This window comes from Phycodurus eques, chromosome 5 (assembly GCF_024500275.1).
Source record: "Phycodurus eques isolate BA_2022a chromosome 5, UOR_Pequ_1.1, whole genome shotgun sequence".
Lineage (NCBI taxonomy): Eukaryota > Metazoa > Chordata > Actinopteri > Syngnathiformes > Syngnathidae > Phycodurus > Phycodurus eques.
Genome location: NC_084529.1, coordinates 18,204,028 through 18,231,677, shown reverse-complemented (window position 1 = coordinate 18,231,677; position 27,650 = coordinate 18,204,028). Strand labels below are relative to the sequence as shown.

At 40.2% G+C, this 27,650-nt stretch overlaps 1 protein-coding gene across 2 annotated transcripts in view; it reads left to right on the top strand.

Annotated features, from left to right (window-relative positions):
• The first annotated feature begins 289 nt into the window (after positions 1–289).
• Positions 290–27,650, top strand: part of cspg4 (chondroitin sulfate proteoglycan 4) — a 66,646-nt gene continuing 39,285 nt past the window's right edge. The window contains exons 1-2 of one of the 2 annotated variants that reach the window (XM_061677898.1): positions 290–561; positions 2,557–2,835. In XM_061677898.1, coding sequence (XP_061533882.1) covers positions 2,763–2,835 — 73 coding nt within the window. In that variant the 5' untranslated portion in view covers positions 290–561; positions 2,557–2,762. Of the gene's footprint in view, positions 2,836–27,650 lie in introns of both variants that reach the window. The other variant, XM_061677897.1, reaches the window with a different exon arrangement.

Sequence of the window (27,650 nt, the reverse complement as noted above, 5' to 3'; positions counted from 1 at the left end):
GCCCCTTTGCTTATTCTTTTATGCAATATACAGAAATATGTCATTCATTCACTAAGCTATACTTAATATAACATACGGAAACAAAGATTAAGCAAACTTTCCACAGCACCATCTGGTGGGGCACTGCGCCAATTTCCCCTAATGCAAAATTGACGCTGATTTGAACAAGAACTGTTTGTTCCATTCCAAAAAAAAATGACGTCAGTCATTTATTGTTTGGAGAGGTTTTCCACACTGCCAGAACATTCTAATTATAGTCCCACTTTCGTTGTCAGAGGAAATAATTTGCCGAGCGGTTGACTGTGAGATGGGAAAAACTCTTGACTCTGCAAGCAAACAGGAGGTTTAATCTTGGCTTCCAAGCAGAAAGTACTAATCCTTGTCAGGAGAGCGCACACGCTCGTTACAAGGAAAGTGGAGTGCACCAGCTACGACACTCGATTTAAGAGCTTGTTGGATTGTTTTAGCAGGAGAAACGTTTGCTACATCGGTAACGAAGAGACGTGAAGCCAGAAGCTCCACTGCACGCCCGAGCGTAAGGCTAATTAGCTCCGAGAGCAGGTTAGTAAAACTAAAACAAAAAAAAGCCGACATTGATCAGGGGAACGGCAACAAGAGAGCAACCTGATTGGTCTTTAATTAAATTTAAAAGGTTTATCCTTGCAGACAGCAGACTGCACTCCCAGCAGGCCACTTCAATTACAGAGGAAGACAAAAGCAGGGAATCCAGACGGAGGTGGAACTGTTTAGCCCTGATACTATTATTTGTTGCTCTATTGTTTGTTTCAATTGTCAAACAAGGTGGAGGGTACCAAGATAATTGAGCTATAGGACAGGGTTGCCGCACCTGAAGGGCGGAGCTGCAGTACTTTGATGGGTAGATAATGGTCACTTCCAAAAGGCGAAAAAGACACACACCAAGAGTGTGGGTGTTTTCTTTGTTGACCCACTGGTCATCGTAAACAATACCCGATTACTTGAAAGGGTTACCAATGACACCTGATTTGGATGTTTACATGTGTGGGGAAAATTTGGGATAAAATGATTTCAGTGTACACTAAGGTCTTACCCTTGGGCATTCCACTAGAAATGTTGTGAATAATACCAATGTGGTCATAGACTTTCAAATTAGTTTCTAAAATCGCACAAAAACGTCAGACTTCGCGCAATTATTACTCATCACTTATCAAAGTTGAGGTAGACTGTTTTACTGTTTTTATGCTTTACTTTAACAGTGGTTAATTTTACACTTGTAGCACAGTTAAACACATTTAAGAAATAATAATAAAATCAATTAGATTATTGCATTACGGTTTCGTCATTTGTCACACAAATTCGACCGAAAATGACATGAAAAATATGTCTCTGAAGTCACAAAAAAATTCAGTTCAGACAATCGACATGTCATCAACATAATCCTAGTCACTTATTATCAAGGTTAATGTAGACAGTTTTGATCTTTATAAAGGAGTGGATCATTTTTGATACTTGATTAAGTCAGTTTTGGGGCGCATCTCAAGACTCACTTTTCTGCTTTCGTCATTTATCATTGTCAGTTATCTGCACCATAAGATGGTAGATTTAAAATTGTGACCAAAAATGCATGCTTTAAAAATTTGACCAAAAATGTAATAAAAATATGCCACTAAAAGTATAATATTTGCCGAAACCTTTTGAAAAACGTCACACAAAATGTTTGTGTTCTGACAAGCACAATAAGCCATCACCATACTCATCAATTATAATTGCTGTGAAGGTTAAGGTAGACTGTTTGATTGTATTTATTTCCAAGTGGTTAAGTTATATGAGGCAACAAGACTCACTTTTCCACTATTGTCATTTCTCAAAAATATGCTGTGGCAAAAAATGCCTTTAAAGCAGAGGTGGGAGTAAGTAACATATTGTATGTGCAAGTCACAAGTTAGTATCAGGCCTGAACCTTCAATTAAGTCCCAAGTTACTGGGGCAAAAATCAAGCAAGTCAAGTTGAGTCCGAACTAAATTTCAAGTCAAGTGAAGTCATCATTTGGGAAAAGCGAGTCATAAGTCCTAAAATATTGCTGTCATAAGGTATAGTCACACGTTAGCCACTTTGCCCTTAGTCAAGTCTTTCATAAAGTTTGGCCAAGCAACCCTAATTTGGTGACTTGAGTCAAGTTATGTGATCAGAACTCACCACATCTGCTTTTAAGTCATATGAAACAAAAATGTGATTAGAAATATGCCTTGAAAATAAAAATCTGACCCAAAACATTTGCAAAAAGAAAAATCATCATTAGGAGTGGATAACTTTAAATTCGTATGATAGCTTTATTTAAAAAAGAAACAAAACAAAAAAAAACTGACAGTTGAGACTTGAAATGTTACATAAAACATTGCCTGTAGGGTTCCTAAAGGTTATATGATGGAGTCTTCTATTTTCATTATTTCCTATGGGAAAGAATGTATCAGAGTCCAAACAAATCCTTATTTTGCACGTACTATATGAGTCTCAAAGTAAAAAGGCAAAGCAACGAGACAGGAAGTGATTCTTCACTTTTGGAATATGTGTGTAAGTGTGTTTGAAAGGTCTGAAAGAGGGTTGGGGTTGAGAGAGGGCGTCTCTCTCCTGGTCCCTCCCTGGCCCAGCCCAGCCCAGCCCGGCCCCTTCACACAGGGCAGTATCCTGTAGTAGGTCCCTGAAGTGGAAAGTCATTCAGGCCCTGGTGAATGGAGCGTGTCTAAGCAGAGACATTGGAGGACTTAACTCGCAGCACTAAAATATGACAGCCCTGCAATCTGCCCTGGTGGGCGCCATCCTGACCCTGCTGAGCTTCGCTGACCCCAGCAATGGAGGTAAGGACCACTGCTAATTACTGTGCTCGCCCCAGCACCCCCCCCCCCCCCCCCCCCCCCCCCCCCCCCACACACACACACACACACACCCGTTTCCTCCATCCACATCTGTTTCACGTTGGCACAGACCCCTTTAATGTTTGAATCCAGGTGTAATTTCAGCATTTTATCTCAAAGAATGACTTCAACTTTTCTACTGTGGTCTTATTCACACTCCTGATTCATTGCTCAGCATTTGGACAAAATTCAAGTGAGAGTCTGGGCCAGAGTCTGAGGTCTGTTTCTCATCTAGAGCATTTGTGCTCTTACGTCTGCTGTCGCGCCCCGAGAGTGTTTGCATTGAGGTTCTGTTGTCAGAGGTCAGCAGTGAGAGAGGTGGCTGGAAGGTGAGAAGATGAGGAAGGAGGTTATGAATCGTTCTTTCACAAGGAGAGTGAACACTGCAGGGCCCCGTTTTCTGCGTATCCATACAGAGGTGGTGGTGGTGAGAGAAGGGGGATGAAAGTAAGAGTGCAGTGTGAGTTTTGCCGGGGGAGGCGGAGGTCCACACAATGGCTCCACAGTGCACAGGCACAAGTCAGCCTCAGTACCTTTTTCAATGTGACACTTCGCTTCCTCCACAGGGCGAGTACAGTTTGTGCAGGATGCACAGCGTGAATAAACAGGGACACAGAGAGTTTTCACGAGAATTCCCTTAAGACTTTCACACATCTCTTGTATTTTGTTTATTTAATTTAGATATATATTTTTTTAATCATTTATGTATACCTTGAACCACAAATCCGCTTTTAGAACATATAGTAGAACCTGCACACTGTTCAACCTTTGTTTTTGTTTTTTCTGGTTTCGAAAACGTTTTAACCGGAGGAAAAAATATAATTGCAAAAAAACAAGTTCCAGGGTCAAACTGTGGCCATCATAAAACCTTCATCAATTGTAGTTTTTTAAGTAACATTCGGGCAAACAGTGCTTAACAAAAGTATTACATCACCACCCAATGTAAGGCTTATGCTACAGTTGCCCTAAATTAACTGCACATTGATAATTGCCAAAATAATTTGTTGTTTCTGTAATAGTTAATACACCTTAACCCAGTAGCTCTTAAACCTAAATGATGAACTTCTAATGCTAATGTCTAATTATCAGTTGTCCATCCATTTTTAATGTAATCCATGTACTAAGAAAACCTGAAAAAAATAGTAAAACAATTATTTGTTGACTGAAGATGTCAAATTAGTTTTTTACTTGAATTCCTGAAAAGTACATTTACTTTGACTGCTTGATTCATTTCTGACTGACCTTTGCTTCAAAATCAGAATCAGAATAATCTTTATTTGCCAAGTATGTCCAAAAAAACACACAAGGAATGGAGCTGCTCTAGTACGACAACAGACAGTCAATTGACAGAGAACACTTTTGAGACATAAAGACATTGACAAAAAACAGTCACTGAGTAATAAAGGGTTGCTAGTTATTTGCTGTTACCATGGGTACTTCCTCTCAAAATAAATTTAAAAAATGTGACAGATGAAATGCTGTCAACAGTTGAAGACTGTATTTATGTCAAAATTGGCAGAATGACTTTTGGGCTTGGAGCAGCCATTGAGTGCATTGTCTCGTGCAGTCTGTCAGTCCCTCAATCCGGCGCCGCAAATTGCACTCTACAATTACGCGCAGGGTTAAGCTCTCCATGAGCCTCTCAGTGGCGGCTAACGAGTGAAGGCGTCACACCATTTTCACACAGAGCTTCTGTTTGTTTCTGAGTTGATGCTCGACCGGAAAAAAATGGAATCAATCTGTTAGCGCTGTGAAAACAGTCATCTGCCCTCATTTTTTATCGTTTACAGGGAACGATTGGAGGAGCGTCCTAAGTACTGGTTGACTGTAGTGTATATACAATACAGTATAGTGAAAAATTGTGAGTAATTGACAAACGCCACCCCCCCGCCCAATAAGGTGTATAATTGCCTATATTTATCGTTTAAACAGTGAATATACTACAAACTTTGATCCCAAAAACACTAATTTCAAACTCATTTTACATTATCCTTAAAAAGAAATGGCTTTCAGATGATTTGATTGAGTGGTCATGTGGCGGTGACTAAGTAACTTACAAACACAACCCAGGCTAAACTTGGCTCCTCCCCTAAATATAAAAAAAAAAAAAATTAGTTTCTCAGTCAAGATGCATCACTTACTTCAACATACTTCGCCAATTACTACTTTCTTTTTAGCCAGAGCCTTGCTGCCATATTGTAACATCTTAGCACGTTTTAGGAAAGAGCACAAAAACTGCAAAGAGATGAATTCACGAATAGCGATCTGCAAATGGGCGGGGGTTCATTGTACATGCAGTTGGGCCCAGCTAAATGTTTGGATGGTAGTATTTTCCACCAAAACCTTGATCAAATCATCAAAACAGCCTATCAAGAGAACCTTCTCATTTAATTGTCTTTTGGACCTGATCCCTCCTTGAACAGCTAGTGCTAATGGTGGCCAGATGTACCAGCGTCCCCGATTAGATTTAACCTTTGCTTGACAAAATCCCTGCCACCAGCTGTCAGGATCGTGGGTGAGAAGGTTCCATCGCCTTCCCGTGTTTACATCTTCAAATGTCACGGGCCATGTACCAAATGACGTCCACATGCCAGAGCGTTCCTCAAGAAGCAAGCGATGGTCAATCTGCATCTCTTTAGACTGTCTTGGTTCAATCAGAAGCAGATTTTGAGCTAGGATCAAAAAGTGAACAGGAGCCCAGAGAATCATGTAATAACATTTTCCGTTCATTTTCTGTAGCACTGCAACCCACAACTTTTCCACAGTTTTATGTCCTCATGTTACTCCCTCCGAGGTTCTACGAGACTATGGAAAGAGCGCTAGTATAAGCAGTGGCTCAGCAAAATGAAGAAACAAAATGGAATTGTTTCGGAGCTGATGTTGTTAGACACCTGCGCTTCCTCCTATGATTTAACACTCATCTTATTTTACCTGCTGAGATGGAGTATCACGACACCAATCGAATGAACAGAACCAACGACTGGAAAACAGACATCCTTATTTCTCTTCAGAGCGAGCAATGCACATTGTATCGTGTCTGTATCTGAAATTGGACATGACATATCGCAGCATGCTGCAGCACGCTGTGGTTTTTGTGACTATTATGACTTTCCTTTAACTTAACCAGTTAACAAGGTTTGCAGAAAACTGCTGAGGGGGTTCTTTCCTGACTATACATAGATAAAGATGTAGGTCTGGTGTGGTCTCTCTTGATACAGACAATATTGTGTTAGAGCCTCTGTTTGTGAACAGCAACAACAACAACAAAAACATTCTCGATTTGAGTGAGAAAGTGAGGTCTTAAGGGTTAATGTGGGTTTGTCTATAAGACCGTCCACTGGTGAAGTGGTAGTGATGATGAATGGACCCGTGGAAAGATGAAAAGAAAGAGTTAGATTTTCTAAATGATCCATGGTTACATGGATGATGAATGATGGATAGGTATTAGTTGAAATCAGATGGCTGAATGGACAACGAATCAAGGACGACTAGTTGAATGTTGGACGGCTAAATGGAGAGACAGTTAGAACATTAGATAGATGCACGGTTGGCTCTATAGATATATTGATGGATGTATAATGCATAGATGAATGGTGTATTTGGTTGGAGGCTAGATGGATGGACCGACTGACTATTCAGTGGATCAAACAGTACCGATGTTCATGTTATCAAAGGCCTATGACTTTAAAATGTATTAACGTCAAACGAACCACAATTAAACCTGCTGTTAAATTCAATCACTTCAATAAATTAGTAAGTCACCGAACAACAATACAAGCACTCAGTGATGCATTTGCAAAGCCTCACTAGGGAAATTGGATCCAGAGTGTGCATATGAGGCTGCGATTTCCCAGTCTACTCAATGTCACTATGGCAACATAGGAACAATAAATAAATAAGGAATCTGCCTGGGCTTTGCAAAGCATCTCTATACAATGTCTCTCTGCGCAGAAGACTAATAAGTCCAGTATTTGCACTGGGTTATTGATGAATTAGTGTCAATCTGTGGGGGCGGCTAGTCCCCAAACACGCTAGGTGACCCTCTGCTCACCTCTTAGTTTAAACACAAGGTGGAGTTGCACGAAATCCAAACAGGAAAATCAAGAGTGGCCATGAATTCGCCATATTCACAGCATGGAAGTTTATTTGAAAAAGAAGGAAAGTCCAAAAGATATTTGGATGAGATATTCATGAGATATTCTTCAAATTATTCTCTCTCCTTTCTTTCGGCTGCTTGAAAATTAATACTCAATCCAATCAATAGATACCCCGGAACTTTAAGGGTGTAAGTTGCAGTGGGCGATATCTTATTAATTATATTTAGAAGATAGTATTACGTCAGGGGCCTAAAGATAGCCATATGTTCGTATCACCTACCTTATACCGTACAGCTGTTGGATTGAGAAGTACAAATTTATATATCTGAGCTGAAGCAACGAGACGTCCAGCCTACCAGCGTAGTGATTACACTCCTTACATCCCATAATGGAAATGTTTGGGGATTTGAATCGTGTTAACAGGATAACTGTTGTCAAAGTGTCCTTGAACGAGACGCAGGGCTACTCAGGCCCAGTGGGATACAGCTAGCGTTGGTGAATTTTAATCGAAGCCGTGCCACAATTAGTTGCCGGGTGCACTTATGATGAATAAACGCCCCCCTCAAATTGATGCCTCTCTCAGTAAGCTATTTATTTTGAAGAGGTACGTTGTAAGATGAGTTTGAAGTGATATTTAAGTGTTTTGGGAATCATAGCTTGTTGAATATTTATGGTTCAAATGATTAATACAGAAAATTATGAACATTTTGTGGGTGGAATCAAATATAGATTTTTGCCATTTGTGGTCGGGCACTGTCTATATCCCCCCAAAATAGCGGAGGTTTACTGTATTCCGAAGTGATTGTACTTTTACTGTTACTGGCAAAGCGGGGTCATTGATACTTCTGGATATAGCTACAAAATAAATGTAGGACAATGGGACAAACAACCAAAGGTAAAAAAAAAGATCAGTTAGAAATATGAATGTTATCACATAAGATGTCTTATCAAAAAAATCTCTGGAGGTTAATGCGACAGACATGCAAATTCTAAGTAGATGTTTGTCATTGTACAGTACAAGGGTAGTGCGAAGGCTGTCCCCACTCAAAGACTACAAGTGGAGTCCAAAGATGCAACCTTTGAGAGTTCACCACCACTGTCCTTCGCGTCCACCCACATCCAAAAAAGTTTTGCCTACCACATCTGAACCTTGAAAAAAAACATTTTAATGTAGCGCCACAAAGTGCCATAGTGTACTTCAGATATAAAGCATTGGGTTTTGACGCATTTTCACCATGTTAAACTTTTGGGGCCTTAAAACATTGATATTTGTGTTAAAATATGCAAGATAACGCGAGCAACATAAAAACAGCAGTGCCTAATAGTCTCTCCGGTGACTCTAAGGTGTGGAGAATTAGCATATGTTGTAAACAAGTTCCCTGGGCAGTATTAAACAAAGGGGTGGGTGAAAATATAAATTAATGCTTTGTAATAGTCCACTCCCCAATTCAAAATCTATTCAACAAATTCACAAACCAAACAACAACAAAATAGCAAGCAGCAGCAGTGTTTAAATCTCAAAATGATAAAAAGTTATTTATCATTTTGATCATAAATCCGGAACACAGGAACTACACAAAAATAAGGTGTTTTGTGAGATGTACAAGGCAGAAATGTTATTTATCACCACAATTTCCAAGAAGAAAGAAAGATCATTTAAGTTTACATGCACATTTTTAGTGTTTATACAGAATTAGGTTTTTTTTCCTTTGGTACTCCATATACGCAAATAAGTTATTACTGTGCAAATGTTTTTTGGGTTTTTTTTATTGCTCCAAAACGTGAGATGATGTACCAGATAGAATTTCATGGAGCATGAAAATAAATCTTTAAAACCTGTCAACCGGTACTGTAATTATTTGCCTATTTCAACTTCTTACTGTATTGATAAAGCATTTAAATCAATATCGAATCCAATCACAACCTAAAGAATCAATACCGAATTGAATTGCAACCTAAACAATGTCATCCAATCGTGAGACTCTTTAACGACGATTAACATTTACGTTCCAGGGACCTACGCCGTTAACTTTTTACGCCCAGTCTGCCTCAAGTCCTTTTTCATTTTGTTTTAAACTCAAGTTTGGCTTGATAATAAAATGTTACTAATAAAGTAGTTTATTATTGCCTCATCCCCATCTGTAGTGACATTCCCGGTAAACTGTAGAAATACATATGTATGACCAATGCTCATAGTTCGATCTAGAGTATTTGCCCTCCAAAGTCCTTAGTCGCACCCTGAGGCTAACGAGCAGGGAGAATCAGGCAACGCAGACATGTGCCTCAGGTTCACTGTGTTTACCAAGCATTATCTGGATTCATAAAAAGTCCTCCCAAACATCTGTATACCTTAAGCTCATGATGAGCATAAGTGGCACTGGTATAGACATAAACATGTACAAAAAAGGGGGGCAGGCTATTTTTCCCCAGGGCCCTTTCAAGGGTTAAGCCAGCCCTGTCTTGGGTGTTTCTTGACGTCCCCCTTATCTGGCTGCTTTGAACGATCCAGTTCCAAATGTTGGCCATTAACCACGCGGTATGTCTTGATTCCTGGTGGCCAAATCGACAGGAAAATAAATAAAAAGTCGGAAAAAAGGGAAGGCAAAATGAAGCCATCGAGAAAGCCTTTAGATAGCGGACCTTCGTCCCACTTGCAAATCATAGTTTATTCTCATTGAGATGCAGGATGATAAATAAAGACCCGTCCATCGCCCTGAGGACTCCTTGGCAGATGATCTTTCCTACATTGCTCCCGTTTTGACAAACAGCTCGGCTTATATTTGAGGGCGGCGATCTGCTTAGCAGGGGCAAGCGGCCCACACACAGTCCTCATTTAGCCTTAGGCTGTGTGCGCAAAATAAAGAGTTGCTGTTCATAAACACAGACTACATTCTGCCCCCTCACTCGTGGAAGGTGAAAGGGCATCTCATCTTAGGCTGCTGTGTTGATTTAACCCCGTCCATGTCAATCAGAGTCGCCAGCATTTAGCAACGGGACGGACAGATTTTAGCCGCTCAAGTGGCAATTTGGGATGTTAAATTGTTGATAAAAAAAAAAAAACATGATTGCTGCGTCGCCATGTAATTGCAGGGGAATTCCAAGGGAGCAGTTTCAGAGTGCCATACTAGCCCTGTGGCATTCCGACAGCTTGGGAACAAGGACTAATCACGGGACTCCAGGGATAACTTGAATTGTTATGTCGTTAGCCTACAAGCATAATTCTACACGTCAACATGCTTGATAAAAAATGGGTTCAAAATGTTCATCCAGCAAAGCACCTTGCTGTTTTAGCGTGTTTTTATGCCTGTACTTAGCGTTGAAGTTAGCTTGTAGTTAGCAACAAACCAATAGAAGTAATAAAAAAAACTTGATTTCAATAATGATATGTACAATTAAGTAGGCTACAGCACCACCAAACACCTAAAATGTAAAACAGTGCACATGAAGTGGTCGTCTTGAGTCAAGTTTCCTCCTTAACATCCTGATAAGAAGACTGCACCAGATGCCACACGCTAAATTTAAGAAATGTTCGCTAAGTCGTCCTGTGTCTGTAGGTTGTGTCAGCGTTATGTCGTTTAAATGGAAATGAGAGGGGTCAATAAGGAAATATGGAGCCAAACGGCAAAGTGTGTCGCATATATATTTACCTGCATGACCCACAAGCCGAGGAAAGGCAGGCTTACATCCCCCTTCCATACAGTGGCAAAGTCAATTGGCGTGTTTATTTCTGATAAGGTTTTTTCTTTCTTTTTTTTGGTGGGTTAAGCATCCAAGAATTGAAATGCCAGAGAAAATTCACATCACGCAACTGACAAGTTTTCAATAAGAAGGAATTATGCATGACCAGATGTTCTGATACGGCCCTCAGTGGTGCTCTATTTATTTATTTATTTTTCCCGAAAGGAACAAAGAGGATTCCGGTCTGTTTTCTCTGCCGTTTTATCACTGGAAATAAATTAAAATGATAAAAACAAAATGCACTGTGTGGAATGACAACCCCCACCGCCACCCATCGTCTGCACTTATAACCTTAAATCCGTTATCGCCCACATAGTCAGCAGCTAATTTAATCAAGACGTCGTTATTGGACATCATCACAGGGAACAATTTAACAATCTAATTAAGAAGTGAGGATGACATTTCGGAAACGTGTTGCATGTATGTCATGAGATGGACAGAATGGGGTTGAGCGTGGCTTCAGGCGACGATACAGTAAACGTCCGTAAAGCGCGTACTTTAGGCACGAGGACGTTTAAACCATGCAAGACGTGGAGAGAATTCACACTGCCCATTTCGGTGTGCCATCAGATTATTATACAACACTGCGTTACTGCTTGACTGTAGATTATTTTGAGTCATTTCTATTGTGCAAGGTGGTGGTTCTCACGAAACACGGTCGAGAGAAGCAAGGCTTTGAAGATGAATTATATCGAGCATCCAATGGACTTTTTGATCTATTTCTAGTGGTTCGATTAATTTCTATAGTGCACAATGGTTGTCATGAATACCTGGTGAGAAGAGCAATCGGCTTAATCATGATACGAAAATATGCGTGCAAATGTGAGTGACAGAGCGTGCCGTACATGTTTTTGTGATTTTTTTTTTCCCTCTAATGATTATTTCCTGCTGTTCTGTCTATATCAATTGAGAAAAGTAGTGGTTCTCGGGAATAACTGGTGAGGAACGAGACCTTGATGATTACTAATGACCACATTTCTCATGACCAAGGCTGCCATTGACCTGTTAATTGTGGATTATTTTTAGTAGCTTGATTTATTTTTATTGTGCACACTGGTTGTAGTCATCAACATCTGGCGAGAGGAGTGATCGCAATCATCATGACACACACATTGTGTGCTCAAAAGTAAGTAACAGAGCATACCATGGAGCTGCTTTTTTACTCTATGGATTATTTTTTGTCTTTGTTTATTTCGGTTGTTCATGCTGGTGCTTACCATGAATAACTGGTGATAGAAATAAGACTTTGATGCTTAATTATATCATTGCACACACGTGACCTTGCCTTTTTAACTGTGGATTATTTTGTAGTATTTCTATTGTGCACAGTGGTTGTTACTAATAATACCTGGCGAGAGGAGCAATCACATTAATCACGACACACACGTTGCGTGCACAAACGTGAGTGACAGATGTGCCATGGAGGTTGTTGTTTTTTTATACTATGTATTATTACTTCTTGCCATTCTGTCCATTTATATTGTGCCAAGTGGTGGTTACCATGAATATCTGGTGAGACAAATAATATTTTAATGTTTAACAATATTGATGTACATGTGACCGAGCCTGCCATGAACCTTTTTAATTGTGGATTAATTTGATGAGTTAAATTTATTTCTATTGTGCAAAATGGTTATCATTATTAACTGGCAAGATGAGAGGTCGCATGAATGATGACACGGACATTGTGCATGTAGATGTATAAGACAGAGCATACCATGGACCTTTTTGTTACTTTACGGAAAATTTCTCGTTTTCTTTATTTCTATTGTCCAAAGCGACCGTTAAAATGAAGAGGAGGATGAATTAATCCTATCAGAGTGTACTGCACGTGCGTGACATGGACTTTTTATGTGGATTATTTCTAGAAGTTCTATTTATTGCTGCTGTGCATGTGTGGTTGCTATCATGAATAACTGCCAAGAGGAACCCGTGAATTATATGACACGTGACGCGTGACTCAGCATGTAATGGACTTTTTTTTTTTTTTTTTTTTTTAACTGTGTATTATTTAAATGTTGTTGCATTTAATTCAATTTAGACAAAGTGCCAGTGAACATGATTTACTGGCACGGACGTTTGCATTACTAACTGAACGGCACATCTGAATGTACGCATGGAAAATCGTGCCGGGGCCGTGGACCACCTCAGGAGTGTACCAATTTTGAGTGTACTGGACTTTAGGTTTTAAGGGGGCTAGAATGTGGTCTAGTGCAAGTTTGCTGGAAAAGCTGCATAACTCACAGGAAACAGAGTCATCGCCTGGTGTGTTTGGGAGAGAGAGAAAAAAAGGGAAAAAAAGAGGCTCCAACATCTGGAGCTGTCTTGAGTTTGGAATTGTCCCTCTGCTTCACTTTTGCCTAATATAGACAAAACACTTGAATTGTGATGAAAGAAGGCTGCCTTATGGTGACTGTGTACATCTAGATCCTGAACATGTGCTATTTAGCGCGACTATTCGTATGCATGCGTTATGTCTACATTATAGATACATTTGCACCAGTGGGAACAATGTGATCCCTTCCGAATGAATATGAGTCAGTGCTTTAAACATAGCCTGCACGAATCAAGCTGGAAGCTAGGGACTCCCTCCAGGCCCCGGGCTACATGAGTCACAATCACAAGGCTGAGCTGCTTCATCATGAGACAGCGGCCTATAAACAATGGCCCATGCTACGTCTGCATGCTAACCCGCTACCATGCTTGACCGATTGGAGCACGTCATACAATTTCAGAATTCAACCATACTTTGTCAGAAAGTACGACATAAGTGTACATATGTGACGTGAAGGAAAGAATATTCTTATATCATCTTTAATATCATTAAAGTTCAAGGTTAAAGTTTGCTGTGTTAAAAATGCTAGCAATATTTTAATGTAGCCTCAAAGAGTCAACGAGAAGGCATATCTAGCAACGTTAGCCATACTAAACTAGACAAACAACACACAAGCCGACGTTAGCCACGGCTGTTACGTTAGTAGTATGACTTAATGGAGTGTTACTATAGCACAAACGTTTTTCGGCTTTAAGTTTTCTTTTTTGAAATATACAATCAATTAAAAATGAAAAAGAGGTGATAAATGTACCTGTTGAGCAGAAATGTGGCAAATTCTGCAGCCTGAGGTCCCTTGTGTTTGCTCGTCTTATGTGCAGTTGTTGGCAAACGAGGGATAGGCTTTTTTATTATTTTGTAGACAATCAGACAAAAACTAAACAATTTGCTAGACTGAGGAGTGTCAATACACAATATACTGGTTTGAATGTGAATCTGCTAAATGTAACTTCCTGTGTTTTTTTTCCTCCTCTTAATCCTTTTGAGTCTATTCCTTTTGGAATAAATGTTGCAAATTACATTTTTTTTAAAAAAAACAACGAAATATAACAGTTTATGTTCCTTCATTCTTTCAAGATGCAGTTGGGAAAGCTACTTTCCACTATTAAGTGTTCTCAGTAATTTGACAGTTTCATTATGGGTCGGGATCAGAATAGAAGCAAAGGGCATCAGGGATCAGACCAGAGCTAAAAATAGGCAGACATAAGTTTGAAAAGAGGGGTAAGGTTAGGAAAGGAGATACAGGGTGGGATTACGTACAGTACGTGTGTTTGTGTGTGTGTGTTTTTTCTCTCTGGTTAGCACGAGCCTGAACGTTAGAGGCTACAGTAAATGTCATCATGGCCGTCGCGACGGCTTAAAATAACGAGGAAATTAGGTGTGCCGTGAAGTTCGCTTTGCAGTCGCAACCGAAGCCTGGAACAGCTGCATAGGGGAGCTGAGGCAACAACCTCGCTGCAAACAACAAGCTCCTTGTGCAATCACACTGAATATTTTACACGCTTGTGGCAACGTGGGCACAAAAGGTTCTACACACTTTGGAATCTCGGGGTCTAAAGAGGCAGGATAAAGCAGCACTGTCAAAAATAGGACTACAATAAGAGTCTATTAGACTCAAAAAGTAATTGCACCTTTTTATAGAGTGGGAGACACAAAAGCAAAGACTTTAAGTGTATTTGTGTGGCACCCCTACTAGACAATCCATTTTCTATAGTGCTTGTCCTCGTGAGGGTCGCGCTGACTTTGGGCAAGAGGCGGCGTACCCCCTGGACTGGTCGCCAACCAATCACAGGGCACATTTAGTATCGAAAAACAACAATTCACACTCACACCTATTTACAGCATTTCAATTAACCTAACATGCATGGTTTAGGAACGTTGATGCAAGCAAGGGTACCCCGCCTCTCAACCCAAGTCAGCTGAGGGTGGCACCAGCTCTGGTAAGAATGTTACTTACAAAAGTCCCTGTTCTGTTAACGATTAAATCAAAGCGACGGATTATTTCCATTCCTATTATTTCTTAATGGGAAAAAAATGTTTGGCAATGGGATTGTGCTTGACCTTCCGCTGTATCTTTCAGTGTGATTGCATAAGTCATAAATCTAGTCGCTGCATGGGAAACATACATGAGTTGTTCCCTGTGAACTGACAGTTTCAGTCACATCATTGAAAGCCTATAGGGGCAGCTGTGTTCATTTATTGAGCACAGGGATGGAGGGCCCGCTCACGGGTCTGTGGTGGGCAAGAGACGCTCTTATCTTTATTTTATGCATGTGCTAGTCAAAAGAGACACTTTCGATGGGCGACAAGGACAGTGTGTGTGTGTGTGAGGAGGGAAGGGGAGGGGGGGGGGTCTGTGTGTGGCCTACTCTCACATTGGATTGATGGAAAGTGTGGTCCAAACTTGATCTAAAAGGGGATTACCCGGGATTAGATTCAATCTAGCGGACAAAGGCATACCTGCAAACTTCTGGCATAGAATCATTTCCCCCATTGGCACCACGTGACTTTGCTGTCGGCTGCAAGCGGCTTCAGATAACGGCAACAAACAAGAATTCCATTCTCGCCATCAGCAATGCAGATCTTGAAGTCACATTTCGATTTACGGCTTCAGAATGAGTTTACTGTGAGAAATTGTTGTGTCCTTTAATCTGTAGCTACCCCAGAGCACAAATATTTTAGTGGCAAGCAACGGAATAAGGGTGGTGGCTTTTTTTAATTTTTTTAACAAGAAAGTTGCAGGTTCTAAACTCTGTGAATGGTTGTTTGTCTATATGTACCACATTGGTGAGCAGTCAGCCTGAAGTCAGCTGCGACAGGCTCCAGTTCACCTTTGACCCAAATGAGGTCACAGAAAGGGGATGGTTGCAGGTTGCATTTCCAATATTTCCTTGAGCAAAATACCAAACAACCATTTGGCCATCCATTTTCTATACCGCTTATCCCGGTCAGGCACCCGGAGACTTGGGACACAAAGCACCTTCGTGTTGCTACAATGTGACACTGTGATGATTTAAATTACAATAAAAAAAATTGTGAATATTTAGAAAGTAGTAACAGTATGTGTTAATGTAAGGCCCCTCGACTGACTTTTTGAACAAGCTGCTAAACATGCCTACTCCCCAATTTTTTTTATTACTCATGGACACTGGGTTCATATGCTAACAAAACATGATTCGGTGTTAACTGGGAAATACATACAGTAGAGAATACGAAGGCAGAACCGGACATCAGCTCAACATTCCTGAGCCTGCGGCCAGGCTGAGTTGGAGCCAGAAGAGCTAAATTATCTTTTCAGACGCTTCCAGTGGAAAGGGAATATATAACAGCTGCATAAAAGCATCCGTGGTTGCAGGATTGTGACTTCACCAAAGCCTGGTTTGTCCATAAACTCCTCCTGATGTGAAGAAGGGAACTGTTATAGTCATTTCCATTAAGCTGCCATCATTTAAGACCGAAAAAAAGTGTAAAGTTGCAGAAAGAAAGCGAGGTCAGCATATTGGTGGTTACTGCTGAGGTGCTTTTTATTTTAAATTAAAACTTAAGAATCACATTAAAGCAATTTATGAGCGCGTAAAGACTCATTTTAAGGGTTTGCATGGATCTTCTGGTCACTGATGGCGTCGTGGGTTCAGCTCACACTTAGCGATGATGTGAACGCGAGTGAGAATTTCGGCTGTCTCTATATGTGCCCTGAGATTGACTGGTGATTAGTCCAGGGTGTAGTCTGCCCTTGGCCTGAAGTCAGCTGGGATAGGCTCCAGATCACCCATTTCCCTGAAAGGGATAAGCGATATAGAAAATGGGTGGGTGGCTATACTGGTCCAAAAAAAGGTTGCAGCAATATTTGAGGCCTAAAAACTATAGAATTTAGAACACTGGAATAGAATGACCGCCTATCTAAAGTAACAGCGTATTATAGTTGCCAAGCATACAGTATATAGATAGAATGACACAATGGCGCCTTTCCCTTACTATGGGTATTTTTTTAAATGTATATTTGTCCGTCTTTTTTCTCTATGTTTTTAAATGCTTATAATCATATAAAGCACCTTGAGTTACTTTGTCTATGAAATGGGCTGTATAAATAAATTTGCTTTTCTATGCTTTTTGGCATTTTGTCCACAAGTAAAGCTTTCTTCAGATTTCAGACTGTGATGACTGTGCAATATAGTTTCTTGGAGGTACACTTGAGGCCAGCAAGAAAGCTCAAAGAGATTCAACGGTAACAGTCAGCACAGCAAAAAGTCACACAAGGACACTCAAGTAGGATCTACACACTGTCACATATTCCATTTGAGCCCCTTATTAAATCGCACAGCTGTTTCATACTTTATCCTGCATGGTGAACTTGTACGGCTCACTCCCACGGGGGGAGGGGGGTGATTTAACCATGACCACGACAGGCCATCAACTATTGATGGTGGTCGCCTTCTGAACTCACTGATGACTTCTGAATTACACTACATCCCTACGATGAGCTCATGTGGAAGCGGAGGCCTCAAAACTGTGCAGGCGAGATGGGTTGGGATGGGGGGGACACTACTGTGGATTGAGGAACGCAGCGTTAACTATGAGCAGGTGACCCACGTCACGTGAAATATTTCCTTACAGTTTGAAAAATAAAGAATCCTCTGCATCAACAAAAAGGGAATGGTGTTGCTGAGTGACAGATACATTTTGTTCAAACTTACTGTGTGTGTAAACTTCCTTTTTTTTTTTACCAGTGAAGACTTACAGAGGAATGCTATGGCGATGCGCAGTTGCGGTTCTTATTGCCAAATTCAACAGACACCACCCCACCCTGCCACGCCCAATCTGCTTCACAGACTAAAAACGTTCACACAAGTGTCCTAGCTGGTAGTGACACACGTACGTGGACGGCACAGTGCGATCTTATGAATGGGCAAGGCAATAAAACAGAGATCCTTAGACTCCAGTCCTGAGCTTACTTAGTTCTGTCCCTGAACAGAAAAATGGCAGTTTGGTTGATTTTTAGCTTTGTGTTGTGAGCCAAATTTCGAGGTGCGTGCAAGCTTCAGACACGCCTTTGCCTGAATGCAGTTAGAAAAATTGAGCAATTAAGGTACTGTAATGCCCTTGCATGTGGGCATGAGAGCTATTTATTTTTGCTTTGATGTCTGCTTATGACAAAAACAAATGTGCAATGTCCCCGTAATTTCCCAATTTAACTTCCCATGGAGAGCTACCCGAAACGTTCCAATAGCAGCAGCTCGACCCCTGCAGTTTTAAACTATTCCGGCACATTTTTCCTGGAAATTTTGGTTGAACTGCAAATTGTATATGATTCAATTTCCCCACCTGTAACATAACTTTTTTTTCTGCAAAAAAAATAAAAAATACACTCGTGTCTTCCTAACACTATAAAATCTAAAAAGATTTGCATGTTGTGAAGCTGGAAGGAAAAGTCACAGTAATCTTGTATACAATGCACCAAAAAAGCATTTTGTGAGAAGTCACCCACCATTTTCATCACCACTTGACTTCAGAGCATGATTTGGCGACCACATCGAAGACCCTTGGTAACAATTGCACTCTTTATTCAATGCAAACTAGTGTCGGTAAAGCTGCACCGCTAAGAATGCTTTGGCGTGCAATCCGTGGCACTGCGTAGTTCTCCAGATGAGTTTATTTCCACTGGCCTTTTACTTCAAGACCATCTTTAGATCATCTGAACGCCAGCTGGATGGCATTAGGTGCCTTCGGCAGGATGACTGAGAATTCAGCAGTGTTTTTCGGCACAGCCTTCATTAGGAGACAGAAATATATACGTACCGTATAAAAGCTGCTTCAATTGGCCCGTGGAATTAGATTTCTAAAGCTCATTGAAATTCCGATAAACAAGCATAAATATATTCATAACTAAGGGCCAGAATTCATTTACATTAGATTCACAAAGGGATCTTGAGAGGCTTTTCACGTGTGTGTTGCGTTACATGTGTGTTTCGAGCGTACTATCATATCTGGAATGCTTCCTCCATTGTAGGGAGATCAAAACTAGCACGTTGGAAAGGAAAGGCCTCTGTTACAAGGTGGCGCACCGTTAAAAATGAACCTGGACTGTATTATGCGCACATGTTCACCAGGAGACTTGTACTTTAGATTTTTTTCTGACAGTTCAGAGAGTGCAGCCAATCTTGTTGAGTGCTCAGAGCACTAAAGTTGGACAAAGGGTACCATGCAAAGCCACCACTAGCTTTGTTGTTTTAATGAGTTGTGAGGTACGTTTTTTGCAGCTGTGGTAAAACGTTAAATACGAGGATGGATACGAGTGTTAACAATGGTTTCATTCTATTTCAATTTTAAAGAAACAGGTTAAACATAATCCGTTCAGGGATTTTGGTTGATGATTTGTTCAGCAGACCTTTTTTTTACCCTCAGGGATGCATGGAAAAGGAAAATCTATTTCAGGTTCAAATTGTAGCCATCATAAACCTTTATTAACTGCACAGGCAATATTTTAATTCATTCTTTAATATACTTAAACTGTCACTGCAAAACAGTGCAAAACGTCATAGATGGGCTAGTAAATGGAATCAATGTCACAGTGTTATAACCCTTTAAGCAGGGGATATTTGTACACAAACGGTGGAGCAACACATATACTGGACATTGAATAACACTCACAGGCATATATTCTTTATCCTCTACAAAGAGCAACTAATATTACTTCAGCTTACTGAGGAGTTGTGACCGTCTCCATGTATATCCATATGTCTGTGTTATACTGCCCCCAGGGGGGCATGGTGCGCACACCACAGCACAATGTCCATTGAATTGAAAAAAAAAAGTAGCAAAAACTGTTTAGTTCTTGTTCTTTTACTTTGTCATGTCTATCTGTTTTTTATGACAAACAATATTATAGAGGCCGGCACGGTGGACGACTGGTTAGCACATCTGCCCCACAGTTTTGAGGACCGGTGTTCAAATCCCTGCCCCGCCTGTGTGGAGTTTGCATGCTCTTCCCGTGTCTGCGTGGGTTTTCTCCAGGTACTTCGGTTTCCTCCCACATCCCAAAGACATGTGTGGTAGGTTGATTGAAGACTCTAAATTGCCCGTAGGTGTGAATGTGAGTGCGACTGGTTGTTTGTTTCTATGTCCCCTGCGATTGGCTGGCGACCAGTTCAGGGTGTACTCCGCCTCTCGCCCGAAGATTGCTGGAATAGGCTCCAGCACGCGCGCGACCCTTGTGAGGATAAAGCGGAAAGATGGATGGATGAATATTATTACAGATTTTTGGGGGGGAGGCTTGAATGAATTAATCGCATTTCCATTCATTTCAATGCGGAAAGATGATTTGAGATACGAGTGGTTAGAGTTAGGAGGGTGGTCACCGAACTAAATAAACTCATATTGCAAGGCACCACTGTATCGCAAAAAAATTACAAATATAAAAACAGAGGTCAGACAAAGCAGCAGTTGGAACTTGAAAGTTGTATGCTTTGTATGCTATGCTATGCTTGTATGCCTACCGTGGGCATCACTTGTTTTCTATTGAACCAAGTGCTTTGAATAGTTAATATAATTTGAATGATGAATGTTTATAAGGCGTACTACATCGCCATTCACTGACAGAAGTGCCATTGAAAATCCGTGTTTCCTCTTCAGACCACGTCCCCAATGCACTTAGTTTTATTTAACCCAGGAACGACAAACTTGGATTATGAAGGTAAAGTTTTAGGCGGCTGATTGGCAATTCAGGGTGTATTTGTGTGTGAATACATGAACAACGAATGTAATTAGAATGATGAATGTTTAAAACAGTTATCTCCAATAAATGACCAAAAACATTTGGCCTGCAAAATCTTTGTTTTCCTCTTTAGACCGCATATCCCTCATTCACTTTGTTTTATCGAACCAAGTGTCGACAAACTTGGATTCAGAAAGTTTTGAGCAGATTAGTGACAATATACAGAATACGGCAGTGCCTTGAATTGGGTATACAGTATAAAGGTGCCTTGAAACAAGATTAATTCACTCCGTGACCACACTTGTAATTCAAAACCATTTTATCTCAAATCATCTCTCTCTATTGAAATGAATAGAAATACCATCAATATGTTACAGCCTCCCCCCCCAAAAAAATTTTTGTAATGTATTTTTAGTAGGAGAAATAGCACAATATTGTACTTTTAAAAAACAATTTAAAAAAAATCTATGGGACTAATAAATGTTAACAGATATCTTCTCTTATTTTAATGACAGAATTAAAACGAATGTAAAAAGAATTAAACATTCTTTGCATCAATTCAATGGACAGTGGGCTGCTCCTTCTGGTGTGTGTGCGCAATGGCCACATGGGGGGCGAGAAGACATTTTATTCTTATTAGTCGTTGTTTTTCCACAGAGGATAAAGAATATGCCCGTGAGTATTGTTATACTATGTCCAGATGCGTTGTGCCACAGTTTGTGTTCAAATGTCTGTTGCATAATAAGTTATGACACCACAACACTGGTACAATTTGTTAGCCCCTCTAGCGGACTTTAAGGCAAAGTTATGTGATTGTCTCTTTGTTTTGTTTAGTTTGACAGTAAGCCACTGGGAGTGGCATTGTACAGCTTAAAGCCTCTTTTTTTTTTTTTTTTTTTTTTTTAAGAATTATTCATGTCACCATACAGTGCTGGTATCTCAAATTTTTGCTCAAGTCAAAGCAAAAAAAAAAATTAAGAAATGAGCCAAATGATGGCTTGTAACTCTTAAAAACTCTGGTCACAGTATTTCAAGGCACCGCTGCGTCTGTCGTGGCTACACGTTAAGCATCCTTTTGTTGTTGCCACTTTGTTTTACTGAACCACGTGCTCTGACAATCTTGAATAAATAAACGTAATTTGCACAATGAAGTCACTGATGGTGTAGTGGTACACTCGCCTGACTTTGGTGCAGGCAGCGTGGGTTCAGTTCCCACTCAGTGACGGTGTGAATGTGAGTGCGAATGGTTGTCCGTGTCTATATGTGCCCTGTGACTGACTGGCGACCGGTTCAGGGTCTAGTCCGCCTTTCCCCGAAGTCAGCTGGGATAGGCTCCAGCGTCCCGCGACCCTAACCAGGATAAGCGGTGTTGAAAATGGATGGATGGATGAATTGAATGGATCGATGCTGTATGTTTATGACGAGTATCTCCCAATTGCTGCCTTTCCTCTTCAGATCACATCTCTCCCATTTTCTTGAATCCAATTGCCATTACTTTGTCTTTGGTACAGTCTACCTAAGAGCACGGGCATAATGTTTTCAGCAGATGATGGACATATAAGCTATATTTGTCGGGGGCCAGAATCATTAGTAATAGCAACAGACAAGCATGCTTCCGTGGGTGTGTCCGACTTCAAGAGCCAGTGGTCTGGAGCTAACCCGTGCTTGCACAGTGCCACCATTTCTTTCCAACAGTTAGCGCCACCACATCAGAGACGTGAGGCGGTTAAGAAAGTGAAACACGTTATTAAGGTCTCATGAAGCTGTGTCACAAGGCGAGTGACGCTACTGGAAACAAGACCAACACCCTGACGACCAGCCAGATTCTCCACAAGGAACTCGCTTGCCTGAAATACGTACATCCTCTCCCACTGGGGACTTTTGAGTGTTTTTTTTTACGTGTCTTTCCATCATTGCAGTTTTAGTGCGGTTGGATTGTGACATCACAAAGGCTCCTTTCAACAGTAGCCATTTGAAATATATAGACTTTTTGGTGCAGTTTGTTTGTGTTGCTGAAGTGGGTCTGCTTCTTCTAACAGAGTCACTGTGCAGCTTATAAATGTTTCACAAAGAGTTTGATCAAAACGTACCTCAAAGGCTGGCACTTTAAGGGAGAACGGCGGCAAAAACATCACAACAGTCTGTTTCATCAGCGCCAGAACACAACATAGCACGTTATTAATTTCACACAGACGCAAAACATTTTCAAAACTTTGGGCCTGTTGAAGCTGAAGTCACTCTCATTTTGCGTATCGTCACAGTCGGGTGACAACCAGGTAAAGTTTTCCAACTAACTTTGTGCAGCTCATGTTGATCACAGGACTAGAACAAATAAACTATTAAATCCTAAGAGTCTGAACCTGCCAATTTGTGAGTGGACACTAATTGCTGACAACTGCTAAACTGATTTACAAAGGGTTTATAACATAATTAGTAATTATAAGAATAAAGTATTTTAAAGCCTTTTGTCTTTTTTCAGTGTCAGTACATAGACTATGTGTAAATGTAGTTATGGCATCCTATGTTGAAAAATACTTTACTCGGTAAGGTAAAAACGGCAACGTCATCAAAACTGGTCAAAACTAGGTTTATTCAGTAATTAATTCATGATTAGGTTTATCAAGACAAAGTAACGGCAATCAACTTTGCTCTTCAGTGTGTTGTGTGGTGATGCTTGTCTCCAATACGAAGTGAATCGCAGTTTTTGTCTGAAGCAATTCTGGCTTTCAATGGAGATACTTGTTATAAAGATGGGATCATAAAACATGATTTTAATCTGTTGTTTATGTTAAAAAGTTGAAATGGTCAGAAAATGGGGATACATGGTTTTCATTGGAGAGTGACGCTAATGGACTTAAGGAGTTGAATGCTCCGAATCAAAATTGTCAAAATATGAACCTATGGGGTTGTTACCGAACAGCAGTTATATGATTGCTTAGAATCTTTATTATTATTTAAGGACTTTTTTGGCCTTGTTGGAGTCACTGATTTAAAGCTTGTCACGTGAGTTGTTGCCGTTTCTCTGTAGACTCACCTCCAAAAGTATTGGAACTGTGTGGTTTTGGGGTCGTCTGCTACTGTTTTCCTTGATTTACCCATTTGATGTTTCAGTGCACCAGCGGTTTTCTTTCTTCTTCAGGACATTCCGAATGGTTGTATGGGCTAAAGTTTGTGCTCTGATAGATTTTCCATCTTCACTTGGCTTTACAATTGATTGTTTTTCACCCATATTGTGGATAGCGCTCTGGCTTTCATGTTAGCGACACATCTGTTTTTTAATGTACTGTAGTTTTTACATGCAAAACCCATGTTGAGGCCCTCCTGTGTGGAATTGTTACTTTCTATCCGGCTTTCTCCAGCATCCCAAAACATGCATGTTATATTCACTTAAGACTCTAAATGGCCCATAAGTGTGAATGGTTGTTTATTTGTTCCCTGTGATTTGTCCAGGGTGTACCCCTCTTTCGTCCAAGGTCAGCTGGAACAAGCTCCAGCTCACCCACGGCCAGAATGAAGACAAGTCGTATAGAAAAAGGATGGGTGGATAATCAATGCAATGGAAGAAAAACAAAAATCCAAAGACAAAGTAAAGGAATAGGCCTCACTAATTTTGGAGGGGGATGCATTTGTTGCTTTGTGGGCGAGGTATTGACAGGAGCCACTTTAGCTGCTAAGTCACAATACTGTCATCTTGTTCTGTATCGGGTGAAGGCGGTCGGTCATGTATTCTGCGCCACATGGCTGCTGGTCATCGTTCATAACAACTGTAAGCCATGAGGAGCAATATAAGTCATGTTGTTTGAATTTCAGCTTGACAGTAGAAGTTATGACCGACTTTCACGCCGCATTAACAAATCTTACCAGACACAAAAAACGACAACTCAAACTGAGAGTCGCTTCTGTCCGATGCCTCGCCCTGGCTGTGCATGACTCACAGGCAGAACGCAAAATGTCACACAGCTAAAACAGCAACCTGAGAGTGAGCGGCCAATACAGTCTTGTTTGTTCGAGACGCACACGTCAGCATTCATTTTTAGCATTAATTGCAATCATGTCATCCATGGAAAACTGCCTCTACTTAAGACGAAAGGTTATTTGTGGAACAATATACAGTTATATATAATATAATATACAATTATACGATAAGAACAGCTTCAAAAGCATCTTAATTATGATAGGGACAAAGACAACTTGGTTGCCATGTCAACATTGAATCCCCTATGTTCGGAGTGTATGTCATCGGTTGACTAGCCAAGACACCTGTTATAAGCAATGCTAACATTGCTGTTTAGTGTTGTGGGGCTGCTGGTAAAAACCTGACACAATTTGTTATCCACTTGGTAAATGCCATTTAAGTGTGGAGTTCAAAGTTTCACAAAAAATAAAATCTAAACTAAAATATATATGAATATAAAATGTAAAGTGTAGTGGTCATACAGGAAGTTAAGTGAAAAATGCAGACACGCCAGCGTCAAAATATGCGTCGTTATCAAACATTACTGATTTTTATGTTCTACAGCAATGAAATTTCATTTTATTTTTTACACATAAATAAGGTGAGTTGCAAATCACCACTGCGTTAGTTTAGACACTAAGCATGCTAATGGTTTTAAAATTACTAGCCATGCCTAACTTATTTCTACACTTGACACAAGACAAGAGTTAATGTTACTTAAAACATTGTCTGCACAGTGAATAAAGGGTTTATGATTGCCAAAGTTGATCCCTATAGAGTAGGTAAGTTAAAGTACGGTAACCAGCGTTCACAGTTGTACTGCAAATTCTGTACCTTTTGAAAATGAGCTGCTTCCAGTGAGAGCAGTGATTCCCAACCACTGTGCCATGAGATATCAGGTCTGCCGTTGGAAATGATCCAATTTCACATTAGTTGTCCAAAAAGTATTATTTATTTATAACAAATAATGTATCTTTGTTCATCTATCAATGCCAATGATGTATAGTGAGAGGTAGAAAAGCTCTTCTACTAGATGGCACAAGGTACATAATTAACCTCTGTGTATTAACCTGCCCTTGTCATTTGGTGGTGTGCTGTGAGATGTTTCCAATGTAAAATATGTTACTTGTCTCAATAAAGTTTGGGAAACACTGTTCTAGAATATTCCATGTCTAAATCATATGTTCCCTCTAGTAGTTTTTAACACAAAGCATGACCAGTGTCTGTTTTTCATCTTGCTTATTAGAACTTTCCTTGCTTAACACCATTAAACAGCCAAACAAGAATAAACATAAGTTTGTCGGATGTATGCCTGCCAGGAATTCCTTTAGGTAAGGTTAGGTAAAGTATACAAAGCTGACACTAAGATCACAGCATTCTGCTCATTGCTAATAATCGCCTTCATTTTTATTTTTTAAGGTCATTAGAAGATGTTTTGTATCGTTTATTAGCGGCTATGAGCAACTCTGGGACTTTTGTCTCAAAGCACGTCGCAGCCTCAACAGAACCCGCGAGCTAATCTGCAGATTAGTGATCATCTGGGGACTCATGCGGCGATCATCTTGCAGGTTTTGCTTAATTAGTGGGAGTGAACACACAGCAGGCCCGTTTTTTATTGTTTTTGGGGGGGGGGGTTCGGAAGCGGACGTGCGGCTTTTCCTTAAACGATGGCAGAAAACGGATGGCTACAAAAAAAAATAAAATAAATAAATAAATACATTTTAAGTATTAATATATCCCAGAATAAGTATAATTCATGGTCATTCTCAGTGTCAAAATGCAGGCTAAAATCTGATAAATGGCTGTGAACATCCCAAAAGCAGTTGTGCAGCAGGTCATAAGAAGAGCAAAGAAAACCTCTCTGAATCCTCGTAAATCCTGGCCCACCCCAAAATCTAACCTCAAATAGGGATTATCACCTTGGCTTCATGACTGAGATCAAAGTTGTTTTCTTTTATAAAACAGATTAAAGTGTCTCCTCTGCTCTAGTCTCCTCTGTGAAAGTGAATTTAAAGGTGCTCTCCGGTGTATTTTAACATGCTCTGTGTACAAGCTGTGAATTCTTATGAATGAGCTGGGGAAGTTTAGAAAAGTCAATAGTTTTAACTCAAGATGGGGGATCAATTTTATAAGCACTCACTGGACATTTAGAGATTTCAAATGAGTTAATTCGAATTCTCCAACCACTCGACTGTATCTTTGCGCTTGACCAGTGGCAAAACCAGGTACTGTGAGGTATGTTTTCAAGTACCAGCTCAGCCAAGGTTTGAAGCATTCTGAGCCGATACCGTATGGTAACCACAAAACAGTTTTTGTTCGGTTTGTAAGATGTATATTTCTGATGCTAGATCTAGCTAATAACTCATTTGTGCTGTGTATTTAAACTAATGTTTACCTTTTAAATTTAACCTTTACCTTATTGGTAAATTAATTTATTTTAAAATAGAAAAAAAAGTGTAAACTTGCTTTTCATTAGATTGCATGTTTTATCGTAATATTGTGACAGACAAAACAAAAATGGCAAATTACTCTGCGATTCCTTGGCAACTTGGGACAGAGGGCTTCACTGCCTCGCATAGCAGAGAAAGGACAAGGCAAGTTGACCGAAATACACAAAGGTAGGGGCAAACAAGTTTACAAACACTAATTAAATGTGCAATTGAATCACTACAGTGTATCAAATATTAAATACCCATTGTAAAGAAACCGTTTAGCCCAGAAGGAACTAATTACTCCTGTATGGCCAGGAGCAACATCATGACATACTTTCACAAAGCCACCAGGGACAGCCTTGAAAATATAGATAGCATAGCATTGACATATTTCCAAACAAGATATATGTATTTCTTTTCATGTGTCTTGTCGCATGTACCCGGAAACCCAAAAAAACATTTCACAGAAAAAGTTATCAGGGTGCTACGGTTT